The sequence below is a fragment of the Ranitomeya variabilis genome, chromosome 1 (genome assembly GCF_051348905.1).
Source record: "Ranitomeya variabilis isolate aRanVar5 chromosome 1, aRanVar5.hap1, whole genome shotgun sequence".
NCBI classification, from domain to species: domain Eukaryota; kingdom Metazoa; phylum Chordata; class Amphibia; order Anura; family Dendrobatidae; genus Ranitomeya; species Ranitomeya variabilis.
The window spans coordinates 191,386,550-191,404,470 of record NC_135232.1 but is presented as its reverse complement, the minus strand read 5'-3'; the positions used below and the strand labels follow the sequence as shown (position 1 = coordinate 191,404,470).

Genomic DNA, 17,921 nt, shown 5'->3' with positions numbered 1-17,921 from the left:
AACAGTGTCACCAACAAAGCACCCCTACACCATCACACCTCCTCCTCCATGCTTCACGGTGGGAACCAGGCATGGAGAGTCCATCCGTTCACCTTTTCTACGTCCCACAAAGACATGGTGATTGGAACCAAAGATCTCAAATTTGGACTCATCAGACCAAAGTACAGATTTCCACTGGTCTAATGTCCATTCCTTGTGCTTTTTAGCCCAAACAAGTCTCTTCTGCTTGTTGCCTGTCCTTAGCAGTGGTTTCCTAGCAGCTATTTTACCATGAAGGCCTTCTGCACAAAGTCTCCTCTTAACAGTTGTTGTAGAGATGTGTTTGCTGCTAGAACTCTGTGTGGCATTGACCTGGTCTCTAATCTGAGCTGCTGTTAACCTGCGATTTTTGAGGCTAGTGACTCAGATAAACTTATCCTCAGAAGCAGAGGTGACTCTTGGTCTTCCTTTCCTGGGGCGGTCTTCATGTGAGCCAGTTTCTTTGTAGCGCTTGATGGTTTTTGCCACTGCACTTGGGGACACTTTCAAAGTCTTCAAAATTTTTAGGACTGACTGACCTTCATTTCTTAAAGTAATGATGGCCACTCGTTTTTCTTTACATATCTGCTTTTTTCTTGCTATAATACAAATTCTTGCAGTCTATTCAGTAGGACTATCAGCTGTGTATCCACCAGACTGCACAACACAACTGATGGTCCCAACCCCATTTATAAGGCAAGAAATCCCACTTAAACCTGACAGGGCACACCTGTGAAGTGAAAACCATTTCCGGTGACTACCTCTTGAATCTCCTCAAGAGGATGTCAAGAGTGTGCAAAGCAGTCATCAAAGCAAAAGGTGGCTACTTTGAAGAACCTAGAATATAAGACATATTTTCAGTTGTTTCACACTTTTTTGTTAAGTATATAATTCCACATGTGTTAATTCATAGTTTTGATGCCTTCAGTGTGAATGTACAATTTTTATGGTCATGAAAATACAGAAAAATCTTTAAATGAGGTGTGTCCAAAGTTTTGGTCTGTACTGTATATTAAAAAGACTCAGATCCATCAAGTTCAACCTTTCTCCACCAATTGTGCATTTTTGTCACTAAATTAACTATAACACACAATGTTATTGTAGTGAGGATATCATCCAACCGTTTTTTTAAAAGCTGTCAGTGTCTGCCATTACTACCTCTTGTGGTCGTGCATTCCACAGTCTGATTGCTCTAACTGTAAATAAGCCTTTCCTATTTAGCTGCCGGAATAGCCTTTCTTCCACCCATAATGAGTGCCCCCTGGTCCTTAGTATGATCCTTGGAAGGAATAAGTCATGTGCCAGTCCTCTGTACTGACGACACATATATTTATACATATAAATCAGATCTCCTCTGAGAAGTCTTTTTTCTAAGCTAAACAAGCCCAACTTTTCCAACCTCTCATCATATAAAAAATAATATTTATTTATATAGTGCCAACATATTCCGCAGTGCTTCACAATACAACAGTTCATATACAAGTCATAGGTAACAACATTCAAAGTAATATAATAATTAAAGCAAAATAATGATGACCCTGCCCGTAAGAGCTTACAATCTACAATGAGGTGGGGGAGACACAAAATACAGGGGCTTATTTACAATGATGGGCCAGCCATCTTGAGGGAATGGGGATGAATAAAGGCTGCATGAGGTAGTCACCAGCCAGTTTTTGTGGTACTGTTGGGTGCAGTGGAGTTTGATGGAGAGTTATTCTCAGATAGATGGTGAATGGGCTACACACACACATAAAAGGACTTTGATTAGGGAACATGATAGGCTGCTCTGAACAGATGTGTTTTGAGGGAGCGTCTAAAGCTGTGTAAGTTGTGGATAGTCCTAATTTCTTGGGGTAGAGCATTCCAGCAGATTGGCGCAATGCGGGAGAAGTCTTGGAGCGGGAGTGGGTGGTATGGATTAGTGCAGAGGTTAGTCGAAAGTCATTTGCATAGCGTAACGAGCGGGTAGGCTGATAAACAGAAATGAGGGAAGAGATGTAGGGGGGTGCCGCACTGTGGAGAGCTTTGTGGGTGAGGACAAGCAGTTTGATTTGGTTTCTATAATGAATGGGCAGCCAGTGCAATGACTCGCACAGTACAGACGCATCCGAGTACCAATTAGTGAGATAGATGACCCTGGCTGCTGCATTAAGGATGGACTGGAGAGGGGAAAGTCAAGTGAGGGGGAGGCCAATTAATAGAGCATTACAGTAGTCCAGGCGAGAGTGGATCAGGGCAACAGTGAGGGTTTTCGTTGTTTCCATGGTGAGAAAGGGACGTATTCTTGAGATTTTCTTTAGGTGTAAACGTCAAGAGCGGACAACAGATTCTATATGGGAGATGAAGGAAAGATTGGTGTCAGACATAACATCCAGACAGCACGCCTGCTGCTTAGGCGTTATTATGGTGCCACCCATGGAGAGAGAGATATCAGATTTAGGGAGGTTAGTAGACGGCGGGTGCAGAAGAAATTCAGTTTTGGACAGGTTGAGTTTCAGATAGAGAGCGGACATGATGTTGGAATCTGGCTCTATCCTGGACCTCATACCGTTACTGCCTGCACGCGGCAGCTTGATATACTCCAAGGGGAGCGTCCGTTACCGGCTGGGAAGGTGCCCCTATTATTTAGGGATTATTTCCTTTTTCTTTGTTCTAGACCTTTTTGGTGAGGATGCCACATTTTATTGAATACTGAATCACGCAAAATAACAATATCTGCACATCACAAGGACCTTCCTCACTTGGGACCATCATTCCCATGTTGTTATCTTCCTATGCAGAGGTAATTTAATATTTATTCTCTACTTAGTTTTGTGCAATTATCATTGTTCCTTTTTTAGATTTTATAGATTTATTCCTACATCTGGCTGGAATATTTTTCATGTTTGTATTTTTACGGTTTCTTAGAGCAAAGATATATCCTTTTTTTATATATTGTTTTATACTGGACAAAAGGGGTGGTATTGTCCCACCATTTGCTGCAAAGATCCGTGATTGTGTGCAGCGCCATTTGTTGTTTGTATACAGGTCCTTCTCAAAAAATTAGCATATAGTGTTAAATTTCATTATTTACTATAATGTAATGATTACAATTAAACTTTCATATATTATAGATTCATTATCCACCAACTGAAATTTGTCAGGTCTTTTATTGTTTGAATACTGATGATTTTGGCCTACAACTCCTGATAACCCAAAAAACCTGTCTCAATAAATTAGCATATTTCACCCGTCCAATCAAATAAAAGTGTTTTTTAATAACAAACAAAAAAACCATCAAATAATAATGTTCAGTTATGCACTCAATACTTGGTCGGGAATCCTTTGGCAGAAATGACTGCTTCAATGCGGCGTGGCATGGAGGCAATCAGCCTGTGACACTGCTGAGATGTTATGGAGGCCCAGGATGCTTCAATAGCGGCCTTAAGCTCATCCAGAGTGTTGGGTCTTGTGTCTCTCAACTTTCTCTTCACAATATCCCACAGATTCTCTATGGGGTTCAGGTCAGGAGAGTTGGCAGGCCAATTGAGCACAGTAATACCATGGTCAGTAAACCATTTACCAGTGGTTTTGGCACTGTGAGCAGGTGCCAGGTCGTGCTGAAAAATGAAATCTTCATCTCCATAAAGCATTTCAGCCGATGGAAGCATGAAGTGCTCCAAAATCTCCTGATAGCTAGCTGCATTGACCCTGCCCTTGATGAAACACAGTGGACCAACACCAGCAGCTGACATGGCACCCCACACCATCACTGACTGTGGGTACTTGACACTGGACTTCAGGCATTTTGGCATTTCCTTCTCCCCAGTCTTCCTCCAGACTCTGGCACCTTGATTTCCGAATGACATGCAAAATTTGCTTTCATCAGAAAACAGAAAACAGCTTCTGCCGCTGTTTATGGTTCAAAAGTGGCTTTACCTGGGGAATGCGGCACCTGTAGCCCATTTCCTGCACACGCCTGTGCACGGTGGCTCTGGATGTTTCCACACCAGACTCAGTCCACTGCTTCCTCAGGTTCCCCAAGGTCTGGAATCGGTCCTTCTCCACAATCTTCCTCAGGGTCCGGTCACCTCTTCTCGTTGTACAGCGTTTTCTGCCACATTGTTTCCTTCCAACAGACTTACCATTGAGGTGCCTTGATACAGCACTCTGGGAACAGCCTATTTGTTGAGAAATTTCTTTCTGGGTCTTACCCTCTTGCTTCAGGGTGTCAATGATGGCCTTCTTGACATCTGTCAGGTCGCTAGTCTTACCCATGATGGGGGTTTTGAGTAATGAACCAGGCAGGGAGTTTTTAAAAGCCTCAGGTATCTTTTGCATGTGTTTAGAGTTAATTAGTTGATTCATAAGATTAGGGTAATAGGTCGTTTAGAGAACCTTTTCTTGATATGCTAATTTATTGAGACAGGTTTTTTGGGTTATCAGGAGTTGTATGCCAAAATCATCAGTATTCAAACAATAAAAGACCTGACAAATTTCAGTTGGTGGATAATGAATCTATAATATATGAAAGTTTAATTGTAATCATTACATTATGGTAAATAATGAAATTTAACACTATATGCTAATTTTTTGAGAAGGACCTGTATACATGATGTTGGAAACTGCGGACAGTCACTGGTGCTCTGTAGTACAGCGGTGGTAAGGTCAGGAGATGACATGTATATTTGTGTGTCATCAGCATAAAGATGGTACTGAAAGCCAAATCTGCTGATGGTCTGTCCAATTGGGGCTGTGTAGAGAGAGAAGAGAAGGGGGCCAAGGACTGAGCCCAGAGGGACCCCAACAGTGAGAGAAAGGGGAAATGAAGTGGAGCCAGCGAACAAAACACTGAAGGAGCTGTCAGAAAGATGGGTTGGGAACCATGAGAGGGCAGTGTCCTTTATGCCTATTGACTGGAGCATAGAGAGTAGGAGATGGTGGTCAACCGTGTCGAAAGCTGCAGAGAGGTCGAGAAGAATGAGAAGAGAGTGGTTACCATTACGTTTTGCTGTCAGAAGGTCGTTGGTCACTTTGATGAGTGCAGTTTCTGTTGAATGTAGGGGGCAGAAGCCAGATTGTGATGGATCTAGGAGAGAGTGAGTGGAGAGAAAATGGGTAAGGCGTGAATAGACCAGGCGCTCCAAGAGTTTAGAGATGAAGGGTAGATTGAAGACTGGTCTGTAGTTATTTGTGCAGGAGGGATCGAGGGAGGTTTTTTTAAATAATGGAGTAATGATAGAGTGTTTGAAGGAGGAGGGCAAAAATGCTAGAGGAGAGGTAGAGATTGAACATTGTAGTTAGGTGAGTAGTGACGGCTAGAGCGAGACTGGAGGAAATGTGAGGGCATGGAGTCGGTAGTGCATGTAGTTGGACGAGAAGAGAGGAGCCTAGAGACTTCTTCTTCTGTGATGGTATCAAATGTGGAGAGAGCCAGAGGAGGTGCGGGAAGGGATGGGAGTCACAGCACTTGGTGGCTGGGAGCGGATTTCCTGGCGGATATTCTTTATTTTCCCTATAAAGTGGAAGGCCAGGTCATCAACACAAATGTCTGTGATAGGGGCCTGTGCTTTCAGACTGAGGAGGGAGTGAAAGGTGTCAGGTTTTTTTGGGTAGTTGGATAGTGAGGAGATCAGGGTGGTGTAGTAGATCTGTTTGGCAAGGTGAAGGGCAGAGCTATAGGTCCTTAACATAAATTTGTAGTGGATGAAGTCTTATGGTGTGCGAGTTTTCCTCCATAAGCGTTCAGCACTCCTAGAGCATCGCTGGAGAAATCGAGTTTGTGATGTGAGCCAGGGCTGTTTTACTCTGTGTTTGGAGGTTCTGAGGATGAGGGGTGCTACTTGGTCAAGGGTGCTTCTGAGGGTGTCATTGTAGTGGTGTACAGCCAGATCAGGACAGGAAAAAGAGGATATTGAGGACAGTGGTGAGCATAGAGTGTCGGTAAGTGAATGAGGGTTAACGGCTTGTAAATTTCTACAGGTGTGGTAGGTAGGAGTGTGCTGGGGTGAACAAGGATTTGTGAGCGTGAAAAAGAGGATATTGTGGTCAGAGAGGGGAAGAGGTGAGTTATCAAGGTAGGAGATTGAACAGAGTCGAACAAAGACCAGATCAAGGATCATACCATCTTTGTGTCTGAGAGGTTGAGAGGTGTGAAAGGCCAAGAGAAGTGGTTAGTGATAGAAGCTGGGATGCAGATTGAGAAGTGGGGCTGTTTATGGGGATGTTCAAGTCTCCCAGGATATTGGTTGGTAATTCTGAGGACATGTAGTGCAGCAGCCAGGCAGAGAAATGGTCAAGGAAGTGGGTGGGTGAGCCAGGGGGCTGGTATATGAACGCTACTCCAAGGGAGAGGGGATGGAAGAGCCTGATGGTGTGAACCTCAAAAGAAGGGAATGAGAGTCATGGAACTGGGGGGATGACCTGGAAAGTGCATTGTGGGGACAGGAGTATGCCGACTCCACCAACAAGTCTGTTTTCGGGTCTCGGAGAGTGAGAAAAATGTAGAAATGGCAGTAGAGAAGACAGTGTCAGAATCCCGAATCGAAGTTTCAGTGAGGGCCATGTTTATAAAGCAGTTGTGCAGGAAAGGAAGCTTATTGCATAAATACCGTGGATTCCAAATGGCACAATTAAAAGTGGGAGATGAAGGAGTAAAGCTAATGTTAATCAGGTTATTAATGTTTCGATGTGAGGAAGGAGAGGGGTTGAGGTAGGGGGATGGTTGACCGGGTTTGGGGGAGATATCCCCTGAAATCAGTAGCCGTACAGAGATAGGCCTTCCATCCCTTGTAACAATCTTGTTGCCCGCCTTTAAACTGACTCTAACTTTTGAATATCCTTTTTAAAATGTGGAGCCCAAAGCTGGATCCCATATTCTAGATGTGGCCTCACAAGTGATTTATAGAGGGGTAACATTATGTTGGGATCTCATGATTTTATTGTTCTTTTTATACACCAAAAAATCTTGTTTGCTTTTGCAGCTGCTGCAAAAATGTTGTATATTCTGTTTCCATATGTGTATTTGTTGTGTCACAAGAAGAGTTACTCCTAATACAATGGAATGGCAGATGTTAAATGAGACCATCCTGCTGCAGATATTGGTGTCTCTTATCAGTGTAAACAATATGTCACTCATATCAATGTGACATGGCAGAGCACAAAAAGCTGACCTTAATGGGCGATGCATGGGGAGATGAAGAAAGTACGTATATGTTATCTGCGATCAGCAGGATCACAGACCGATGATGACATGACAGCAGGACAGTCGAGTCTCAGTTCAACAGGGCCCGAGATAACTTTAAATGTAAAATATATATTGAGTTTAAAATGACAGGTTGCACAGATAGGCAAAGGATAGTGATGTCTCCATTCACTTTAGCAGCTTTCATCGTTGGCTTCAGTGCAAGTCAGGGGTAAAAATGTAACACCTCAATAAATATAGGAAATATTAGGTTAAAGCAGTGGTTAATTCAGAGACAATAAATGAGTCAAATGTCAAATAGTAATAATTCTCATAAAAATGTAAGTCATATTATTTATGTGTCTCATTGGTTATATTTTTGAACTGTGTAGTTTAAAGGCCAGGTTCTGATGGACATATTGAAAAACTGGCCAGTCGTGTCCATAAATTGATGATGTGACTGATTCCATGTGTTTGTCTGCATTGTGGACAGGTGGGTGCTAGACCTGCCTTAGGCTACTTTCACACTAGCATCGTACTCGGCCCGTCGCAGTGCGTCGGGCCGACGTACCGACGCTAGCAGTGAATGTGCCGCACAACGGGGGCAGCGGATGCTGTTTTTCCACGCATCCGCTGCCCCATTGTGAGGTGCGGGGAGGTGGGGGCGGAGTTCCGGCCGGTCGGAAATGGCGGACCGTCGGCACAAAAAAAGTTACATGTAACGTTTTTTGCTGCCGGCGGTCCGCCAAAACACGACGCAACCGTCGCACGACGGTTGCAACGTGTGTGCATACGTCGCAATGCGTCACCAATGTAAATCTATGGGGAAAAAACGCATCCTGCAGACAACTTTGCAGGATGTGTTTTTTCGCCAAAACGACGCATTGCGACATATGCAAAAAAACGCTAGTGTGAAAGTAGCCTGTATATTGCATGCATTCTTATTGTATGTAAAACTGACCAGAAAAGAGTATGCTGCATTTTTTAACACTTTTTTCTCACTGGGTATGCAGTGGCTTAAGTAAATTACAACCTGCAATTTCTCTGTTTTTTTGAGGGTTTGCATCAGTTCATGTAAAGAATATGCCTACAACTGTGAACATTTGGTTTTCTTTTTATTGTGAAGCAATAAACTAATAAGACAAATAACTGAAAACTTCAGTGTGCATAACTATTCATTCACTTAAAGTCAGTATTTTATAGAGCCTCCTTTTGCAGCAATTACATCTACAGGTTGCGTTGGATAAGTCTCTGAGATTTCCACATCTTGCCACTGGGATTTTTGCCCATTCCTCAAGGCAAATCTACTCCAGCGCCTTCAAGTCAGATGGTTTCCTCTGGTGAACAGCAATTTTCATGTTGACCCCAGATTCTCAATTGGATTAAGGTCTGGGCTTTGACTAGGCCACTCCAAAACATTTACACCTTTCGCCTTAAACCACTCAAGTGTTGCATTAGCAGCATGCTTTGGGTCATTGTCTTGCTGTAAGGTGAACCTCCGTTTCAGTCTCAAATCCCTGACTGAAACAGATTTTGCTCAAAAATATCCCTGTATTTTGCATATTCCCCTTGACTCGGACCATTTTCCCTGTCCCTGTTGGCGAAAAATATCCCGACAGCATGATGCTGCCACCACCTTGTTTCACTGTGGGGATAGTGTTCTTGGGGTGATGAGATGTGTTAGTTTGGCACCAGACATAGCATTTACCTTGGTGATCAAAAAGTTCAATTTTGGTCTCATCTGACCACAGTACAGTCACCCATATATTTGGGGAGTCTCCCACATATCTTTTGGCAAACTCAAAATAAGCCTTGCAATTTTGGGGGGTAAGTAAAGGCTTTTTTCTGCCCACTGTTCCATAAAGGCCACCTCTATGAAGTGTACGGCTTATTGTAGTCTTATGGACAGATACTCCTGACTCCTTCACAGTTACCTTTGGTCTCTGTGATGCCTCTTGAATTTATGCCCTCCTTTCCCTGGCTGAGAGTTTTGGTGGGAAGCCCGCTCTTGACAGGTTTGTTGTGGTACCATGTTCTTTCCATTTGATTACAAAGCATTTGTTGATGTTCCAGGGGATTACCAGAGACTGGGATATTTTTTTAATAACTCAACCCTGAATTGAACTTCTCAACAACTTTGTCCTTGATTTGTTTGGAAATCTCCTAGGTCTTCATGGTGTTGTTTGGTTAGTGGTGCCTTTTTCGTAATGGTGTTGCAGCCTTTGTGGCCTTTCAGAAAAGGTGTGTATATACTGACAGGACATGTGACTCCTAGATTGCACACAGTTAGACTTCTTTTCACTAAGCATGTGACTTATGAAGGTAATTGCTTGCACCAGAAATTTTTAGGGGCTTCACAGCAAAAGGGGTGAATACATATGCAGAGGCCAATTTTTAGTTTTTTGATCCCATAAATTTAATGTATGCCTATATTTTTCTCATTTCACTAACTTAGACTATTTAATGCTGATGCATCCCACACAAATCGTATTACAAAAATATTTAAACACCGGTTGTAATGCCACAAATTAGGTAAAAAACCAAGGGGGTGAATACTTTCAAAGCCACTGTAATAGTTCTGTGTTATCACTGTGTGCATTTCATGTCACACATGGACCAATTCTACACCATGTTCCAAATTATTATGCAAATTGGATTTAAGTGTCATAAAGATTTAATTGTTTTGTTTTTCAAATAAACTCGTGGATGATCTTGTCTCTCTTAAACACATGTGATAATTAGTTTTCCAGGTGATTCTAGTTAAAGGAAAACTACTTAAAAATGATGTTCCACATTATTAAGCAGGCCACAGGTTTCAAGCAATATGGGAAATAAAAAGGATCTCTCTGCTGCTGAAAAGCGTTAAATAGTGCAATGCCTTGGACATGGTATGAAAGCATTAGATAATTCATGAAAATGTAAGAGTGATCATCTCACTGTGAAGAGATTTTTGACTGAAACAGAGCACAGACAGAGTTCATGCAGATAAAGGCATAACGAGGAAGGTTTCTGCCAGACAAATTCATTGGATTAAGAGAGCAGCTGCCAAAACACCATTACAAAGCAGCAAATAGTTATTTGAATCTGCTGGTGCCTCTGGAGTCGCTCCAACCTCAAGGTGTAGGATCCTTCAAAGGCTTGCTGTGGTGCATAAACCTACTATTCGGCCACCCCTAAACAGTGTTCATAAGCAGAAATGGTTGCAGTGGGCCCAGACATACATGAAGACTAACTTTCAAACAGTCTTGTTTACTGATAAATGTCGAGCAACCATGGATGGTCCAGATGGATGGAGTAGTGGATGGTTGGTGGATGGCCACCATGTCCCAACAAGGCTGCGACGCCAGCAAGGAGGTGAAGGAGTCATGTTTTTGGCTGGAATCATGGGGAAACAGCTGGTAGGGCCTTTTAAGGTTCCTGAAGGTGTGAAAATGACCTCTGCAAAGTATATAGAGTTTCTGACTGACAACTTTCTTCCATGGTATAAAAAGCAGAAACGTGCCTTCTAGAGATCACAGCCACACACCAGGCAGCAGAGGACAGGGAACGGCCTTTGACAGTGTGAAGGGGAGACAGATGGAGCTGCCCCTCCAACAGCGCAGACTGTCATTTGCACCGACCATTTAGGAAAATACGAGAAAAATGTCATTTGCATAATAATTTGGAACATGGTGTACCCCGATCTTAACAAGCCCTAAAGGTAAGAATACACCAGCGTATAAATTGGATGTGTGCGGTCTGATTTTTAATCATAATCAGACAGCTCACTGCCCCATAATTTTCAATGGGGCTGTTGAGATGATTTTTCTTAGTCCGACTAGATTCCAGCATACACTTTTATTTTCTGAGCCTCGGATTAGATTCACCCATGGGTGAATGTTCTATGGGTGAGTAAAATAAAACAAATCCTACCCGGAACATTTGAGTGGCATCATACTTAAAAAAAAAAAAAAGCAGACACACAGATGAAAATTGTCCTCGTTTTGTAAATAAATTTCGGACTATTTTCCATAGGCTTGTCTGCAGCCAGCCGAAAATGGATCAAAACAGTTTATTTCAATCAGAGCAATTATATGCCGATTGAACTTTAGCAGACCTGTATTTAAAATTTTCATCTCTTATTCTCCAGGTAACAAAACATCTTTGCATTCGTATAAAGGTCATTCATCCTTTGTCTAGTCATAATGAGACCGTCCCTGTAACTTGCTGTGTGCTTACGTAACTGGCTCCTAATTTTCTTTTCATTATTTTAACATTTTTAAATAAACTGCACTTGTGAATAAAATACAGTACAACTTCTTTGTATTAACCACCCATATTTAATGGGAAAAGTGTCCTTTTAGACTGGTTGTCATCTGAACAAATATAGCATTATTATAGTTAGCATTATTCAAAATATATTACTGAATTGAAGAGATTCGGGCTAGGCGATTTTGACAAAAAATACAATATCAATTTTTTTTTTTTTAATTATAGATTTTTTATTTTCATCATTTTTTGTAAACTTAGGATAGAAAAGAAAAAAAAAGATGTATTCTACTCCCCTGACGGTTCTGTGGCAATACTTCTTCAAGCTCTTGCCAGTCTCTGAATCCTGGCCCTCAGTAATAACATCTCATCGGCATTTTTGATGCTTTTTTCTCATGCTTTTTAGCTGTATGTTTTTTTGCAGGTGTACGCACAAAAATACGCAATAAAAATGTTCTAATTATAGCGTTTTTATGAACATCAAAAAATTGTAAAACCTAGATAAGAGTAAGGTGTCTCAGAAGGCACTAGATCCATAAAGATGCGGTACATTCTGGTATCCTCTATTTTGATAAAGGAAAGATATCTTTCCTGTACCAGAATGCACTAACAGCCATAGCAATATCAAAACCCAAAAAATGTGCCAAGACGATATAATTAACACATGATTAAAAAAGTAAGTACATTTTGTTAAATACAATCATATAAAAACATATAATAAAACTCCAAAATACAAACATACACAGAGGAAATATTGGGTGAGTCCCTGTATGAACCCTAAAGATATAAAATTTCAAAGTTATGGAGTGACACACATACAAATATATAAAGAGTATCAATTAGATAAGGTGTATAATATGAGTAGTCACCCAACAACTATGACCATATACAAATGGACATAGGACAATTAAACCTAAAGGGAACCTGACACCAGGATTGGCTGATAAGAGATACGGCCATCAACTTTCAGGGCTGATATACAGCATTCTATGATGCTGTATAAGCCCCCAACCTGACCTGCAAGAGAAGAAAAATAACTTTTATTATACTCACTTGTGAGGTGGTCCGGTCTGGTATGATGGGTGTCGCTCTTCTTGGTTCGGCGCCTCCCTTCTTGCATGCCACCCTCCTGCTTGCTTCGTTGGATGATGCGTCTCCTCGGCACCGCGCTCCTGCGCAGGCGCACTTCTCTGTCCTGTTGAGGGCAGTGCAAAGTACTGCAGTGCACAGGTGCCAGGAAAGGGCAAAGAGCCACGGCGCCTGCGCACTCCAGTACTTTGCTCTGCAGAGAAGCATGCCTGAGAAGGAGCGCTGTGCCGAGGAGACTGTGTGGATGACGAAGGGACACGTCATCCTCACAAAGCCAGCAGGAGGATGGGGATTGTAAGAAGATGGGAGGCGCCGGACCAAGACCAGCAACACCCGTTGGACCGGACCTCCCGCAGGTGAATATAATAAAGGTTATTTTTCTTCTCTTACTGGTCGGGTTGGGTGCAGATATACAACATTATAGAATGCTGTATATCAGCCCTGAAAGGTGATGGCCGTATCTCTTATCGGGCAAACCTGGTGACAGGTTCACTTTAATACAACCTACAGGTATGAATAATAATAGAGATGTATCAACATAGAGTATTAAGATTTGTCAACCTACTCACCCACCAAACACCCAACGCGTGTTTCACTGTTGCTTCCTCAGGGCCAGTTAAACAGCATCTTTATAGAACAATGTGGGCAGGAAAGTTCATGAAATCATTTTATGCATACAAAATAAAAAGGCAGCAGAAAAAAATGCTATATGTGAACACAGCCTAATTCACCCCCAAAACCTGAACAACTTGGTGTTTATCCGTCATGCGGATTTCCTTGGACTTTATGTGGAGACTTTCCACAACACATCTTATACACATGAACCTTCCTTATGAAAGACTCCATTACAAATTTGTATTAAAAGGAAAATTTCACGTCACAGAAAGGTACCCGGCTGCCGTGCTGAAAGTGCATCAATGCAAGGCCAGCTGTCAGAGTGTGAGGGTGTACTGACATCCGCTGTTCACAGTGCTATGAGGGTGACTGTTGTCGCACTGGATTACCTGTATGACTGAACATCGTTGGCTCCAAGAGGAATAAAGTTTCCCTCGGGTGCCACGCTTTCAATACGGCGAGTGAGCATCTTTCTAATCCTATTGACCTGCAGAATAACCCTTTATCTTCCAAAGATAGCAAGTGGTGGCCACAGGTAGGAGCCAGACGTCAGAGCATGCCCGCAGCCATTGTGTGCGCTCGCTCTGACACTGTTAGCAATTCGCTGCAATCATCCAGTGTCCGTGTGCTTGTGCAGACAGGTTAACTTAGCATTCACTCTGGGCCTTAGAGATAAGTCAATCCATGTGAGGTACCGGTTCTGTTTTGGAAATAGGAGGGCATGACAGTGCACCAAGGCAGAGGCCTCACCCAGGGTGCACCAAAGTGCCCCCATTTGCATATCAAATAACAGTTAATTTTCAATTAACTATAAGGTTAAGATATACTTGCCTAGGAAGAAGTTTGTTCAGCTTTGAAACCGCTTGAGATTAAACCGCGCTGACTACCTTCTACACACAGTCTTTTGGATTTATATTGGAATAATAGCAGTGGCAGTGCAGATCACCAGCTTTCTGCCAATACTTGATTACCTCATTGAGTGTCTCCAACCCGTTGATGTTGCAGAAGCTGGATGTTTTTGATTTTAAAATCCCTTTCCTTAATTGTGGGTTTCACAACCCTTCAAGGTGAGCAGTTACCTTAACTCTTTCAACCTCGTGTTTTGGTGGACCGTCATCACGAAAAAACGTTCAAGGGAACATTTTTTTGTACGTCAGGTCCTGCATTTCCTACCACGCATGTGCGGCCGGAACTCCGCCCCCTCCTCCCCGGGACTTTAGAATGGGCAGCGGATGCGTTGAAAAACTGCATCCGCTGCCCACGTTGTGCCAAATTTTCAAAACGTCCGTCAGTACATCGCGCCGACGCTTAGCGACGGCCCCGTACCGACGGAAGTGTGAAAGAAGCCTATTCGTTGCACTTGTATTGTCCCTCCATCTCTCTAAAAAAAAAAAAAAGCTTGGTGGTACTTTAATACATTTTGGGACATTGTGTGACTGCTTCCTTTTTTTAGACTCCATGTAGAGGGAGTGGTAAATATTATTTAAAACATGTCATGTACTTTTCTTTTCGGGCACAGCTATAGCCAGAATTCTGGCACATTATGTTTATTTTTTGCCCCACCACTGGGTTACGTTGAGCAAAGAGGGTGATGGATATTTTGGCATTTTCAAAGTAAGAAAACATCATCCCTGTTTAACACTTGATAAAGTATTGTTATTGATTTCTTACATCAGTCATCAGTTTGTGATTACCTCCTGACAACGTGTAATACATAGGCTGCAGTACACGTTCCAATCAGATTGTGCGAGCTCACCCGCCTTGACGAGGTGATCATATTCCGATGCGTGATATAACTGTACAACAAGAAAACTCATTGTGTAGGTATTACATCATGATTGATGTATGTTGATAACACTGTTCTTTGTGGATAACACTGTTGCTTTTCTATTTGTTTCAGTTTGTTTTAGAACAAGTAGACATCACACTTCCAGAGAACACGGCCTGGTATGACCGCTATAAGCATGATATTCCTGTATTTCATCTAAACGGACAGTTCCTAATGATGCACAGAGTAAATATTAAGAAATTGGAGAGATACCTTTGTAAGCTGGAGCAGGACGATGACATCAAGTGACTCATGAATGACACTCGAGAACTACTGAACTTTCTTCACAATGAGTCAATGGAAGCGTATCAATAGAAAAAAACCTCGTAATAAATAAAAGTATAAATAAATGTATCTGTGTTCAAAAATTAATGAATCTGTCCAGATAAAGGCTGGTATATACTGTCTTCTGTGTCCATAGATATTCTAGTGATGTCTTATTCACATTTGTACATTTAGGACCCGATTCATCAAAGCAATTTTTCTAGAATTCTAGCATAATTGCTTTGCAAAGTCGCAAAATTTTGGCGCAGCTTCAACTTGCACCAAAATTTTGCGACTTTCTGCATTTTCATATAATTTTCTCCCAGTAATTTTTTTCTATATGCCAGAAAGCTTCATCCAGTCAGGGACTGGAGTAGGATTCCTGGCATGACACATAAGTGCAGACCACTAGTCAAATGCTCTGGATTCATGAAAAGGCATGCATTTCTTAATGAATTAAGAGCACCTGAATCCACACGACCCCTCATCAATACCAGCAAGAAAAACACTGGTCTTGATGAATCAGATTCATAAGATCAGAATTTACTCCATATGGGTCTGTGGACAAAATAGCATCAACATTCAGTCATAGAAGTGGAACATTTATTAAGAGGCATGCACTTTTTAATAAAATAGGCACAATTCTCATTTAATGGATGCAAAATAAACCCTTAGTAATACATATGGGTCCTTTCAGTGTTTTCAATATAAAACATGCCTAAAGAAGCTTGGAAAATAGGATACAAAATACAGATCTGTATCTTACATGTGTATGGTATAAGTGGTATTTTACAGCTGCATTGTGGGAGAATGTAGTAAAATATAGATGAAATAGACAGACTTTCGGACAGGTTAGATGTCTAATTGCCTTTGCAGCTAAGGAGATGCATAGTGGTGGCAGCACGTCAGCTAGGTCGGAATGTGTAATTAGGGCAACAAGGCACTCTGCTGGTGGAAAGGCACTTCAAGTAGTAGAATGTCACAGGCAGGAAGAAGCCTAGAAGGCAGGAAGGCATGATAAAAGCCATAGAGGCTATTGTTGAGTGGGAGGGCCTCAGAGATGGCAATACAATGTTGTGCTCTTAGGGGGTTATGTAAGGCTAAAAAGGTTTCTTGTGGGCAAGAATGTGCATGGCATAGGAAGAGGTGCTGGTGTGCAGGGAAACAATTTCAGGGGTGGCAGAAGGAATGTTTGGCAGTGAAGCAGCAGTGGTAAGGGTGAACATAGAGAACACAGGGAGGGGTTACAAAAAAAACATTGTCTCTCTCTATGTATTGTTTTGGTTGAAAATGTTAATAAAGTTGTTTGGAAAAACAAAAAAAAACAGTAAAGCTGCTACTTTAGCCATACAGCCAATGGTTTAGCACCTGACCACAGTTCATTAGTGATTTGTTCTCCATCTTTGTTTAGTGCTCACCATGCTCTCTATCACCACGGATATAGTCATCCACATGACGCACCAGGGATCAGGAATATTTGACTAATTAAAATCTCACTCTTAGTAGTCAAACTAGTGGACTTTGACCTCCATTTACTTTCATTCCATATCCAATGTTCATAGAAATGTACTTTCAGGCTCTGTGCACACGATCCAGAAATAGCAGCGCTATGGACAGAGCGTATGTTTGCTGGCATCAATTGAACACAAGTGAATCCGCATGTGATCCCTGAACCATGTGGATTCACCACTTTCAATAGATTCTATTGGTGAAATTTCTCTTGCTGAGACTGGAAATTAACATGCTACGTTCTGGAAAGACGCGACACATGTCAGTGTCCGTGGGTGATCTGTAGGCATCTGTGGTTGCATAGTGGGCATGGGATTTCTTGAAATCCCACCCATTATGCTGTAACATCTAGCCGCTGTGCACATACCATCACTGGTGAGCTGCCCCATATACTGAGATCCTCTGTTACACAACATTTCAGGAAGGCACACGGCATTCTTCATGCGTCAAGAAGTGGGTATATGTCCCTGAAATCTCAAGTCAAATATTACTCATCTCTTAACCCCAACCTGTGAGGAACATTTTTAGAAAAGCCACCATTATGGCTTACCCAAGGTTGTTTACTGTCTCTCAACTTGTTAAAAGTCAAAATGAACACTGCCTTCCACTTAAGTTAGCTGTACATAGGCTAACCCTGTCTCACTAATCCCAGCATGCTGTTGTGCAGGTATTGGAGGGCCGGACATTATCCAAAAGCCACTAGAGGTAGGAGAGAGAGTAGACAGCATGGACAATAGTGTACATTATGTTCCCTCACTGAGTGAGTGGGCCAGCTACAACGTTACTGCAGGGTAAGAGGAGTATACTACAAGTGCAAGAAATCCGTCTTGCGGTTGTTGTGTAATCTTTGTTCGCAGTTTTGAGTTAATGCTCTTGCTTCAGGGCGGCCTGTGGGCAGGTCTTTTTCTGGTGTTCTGGCCTCATCGTCATCCTTCTGGGTTTAAATCACAGGTAACTGAACCTTCAGTCATCTGCCACCATTTTGTTGGAGCCCTTTTTTTTTTTTTGCTCCAACGAAATTGCTGCAGCACATGCGCAGTAGCATCTATCAGCAAGCAATACTCTAAAGCTGCGCAAGTAACACCCACCAGTAGGTGGAACTTGCAAAGATTAAGATTAGTGATGAGCGAATATACTCCTTACTCGAGATTTCTCGAGCACGCTCGGGGGTCATCCGAGTATTTTTTA

The 17,921-nt window shown here is 42.2% G+C and overlaps 1 protein-coding gene across 3 annotated transcripts in view; it reads left to right on the top strand.

Moving 5' to 3' along the window:
- C1H5orf63 (chromosome 1 C5orf63 homolog) overlaps positions 1 to 16,962 on the top strand; it is a 205,269-nt gene extending 188,307 nt beyond the window's left edge. The window contains exon 4 of one of the 3 annotated variants that reach the window (XM_077291415.1): positions 15,033 to 16,962. In XM_077291415.1, the coding sequence (XP_077147530.1) occupies positions 15,033 to 15,209 (177 nt within the window). In that variant the 3' untranslated portion in view covers positions 15,210 to 16,962. The remainder of the gene's footprint in view (positions 1 to 15,032) is intronic. The other 2 variants (XM_077291405.1, XM_077291424.1) reach the window with 2 other exon arrangements.
- Positions 16,963 to 17,921: the final 959 nt, after the last annotated feature.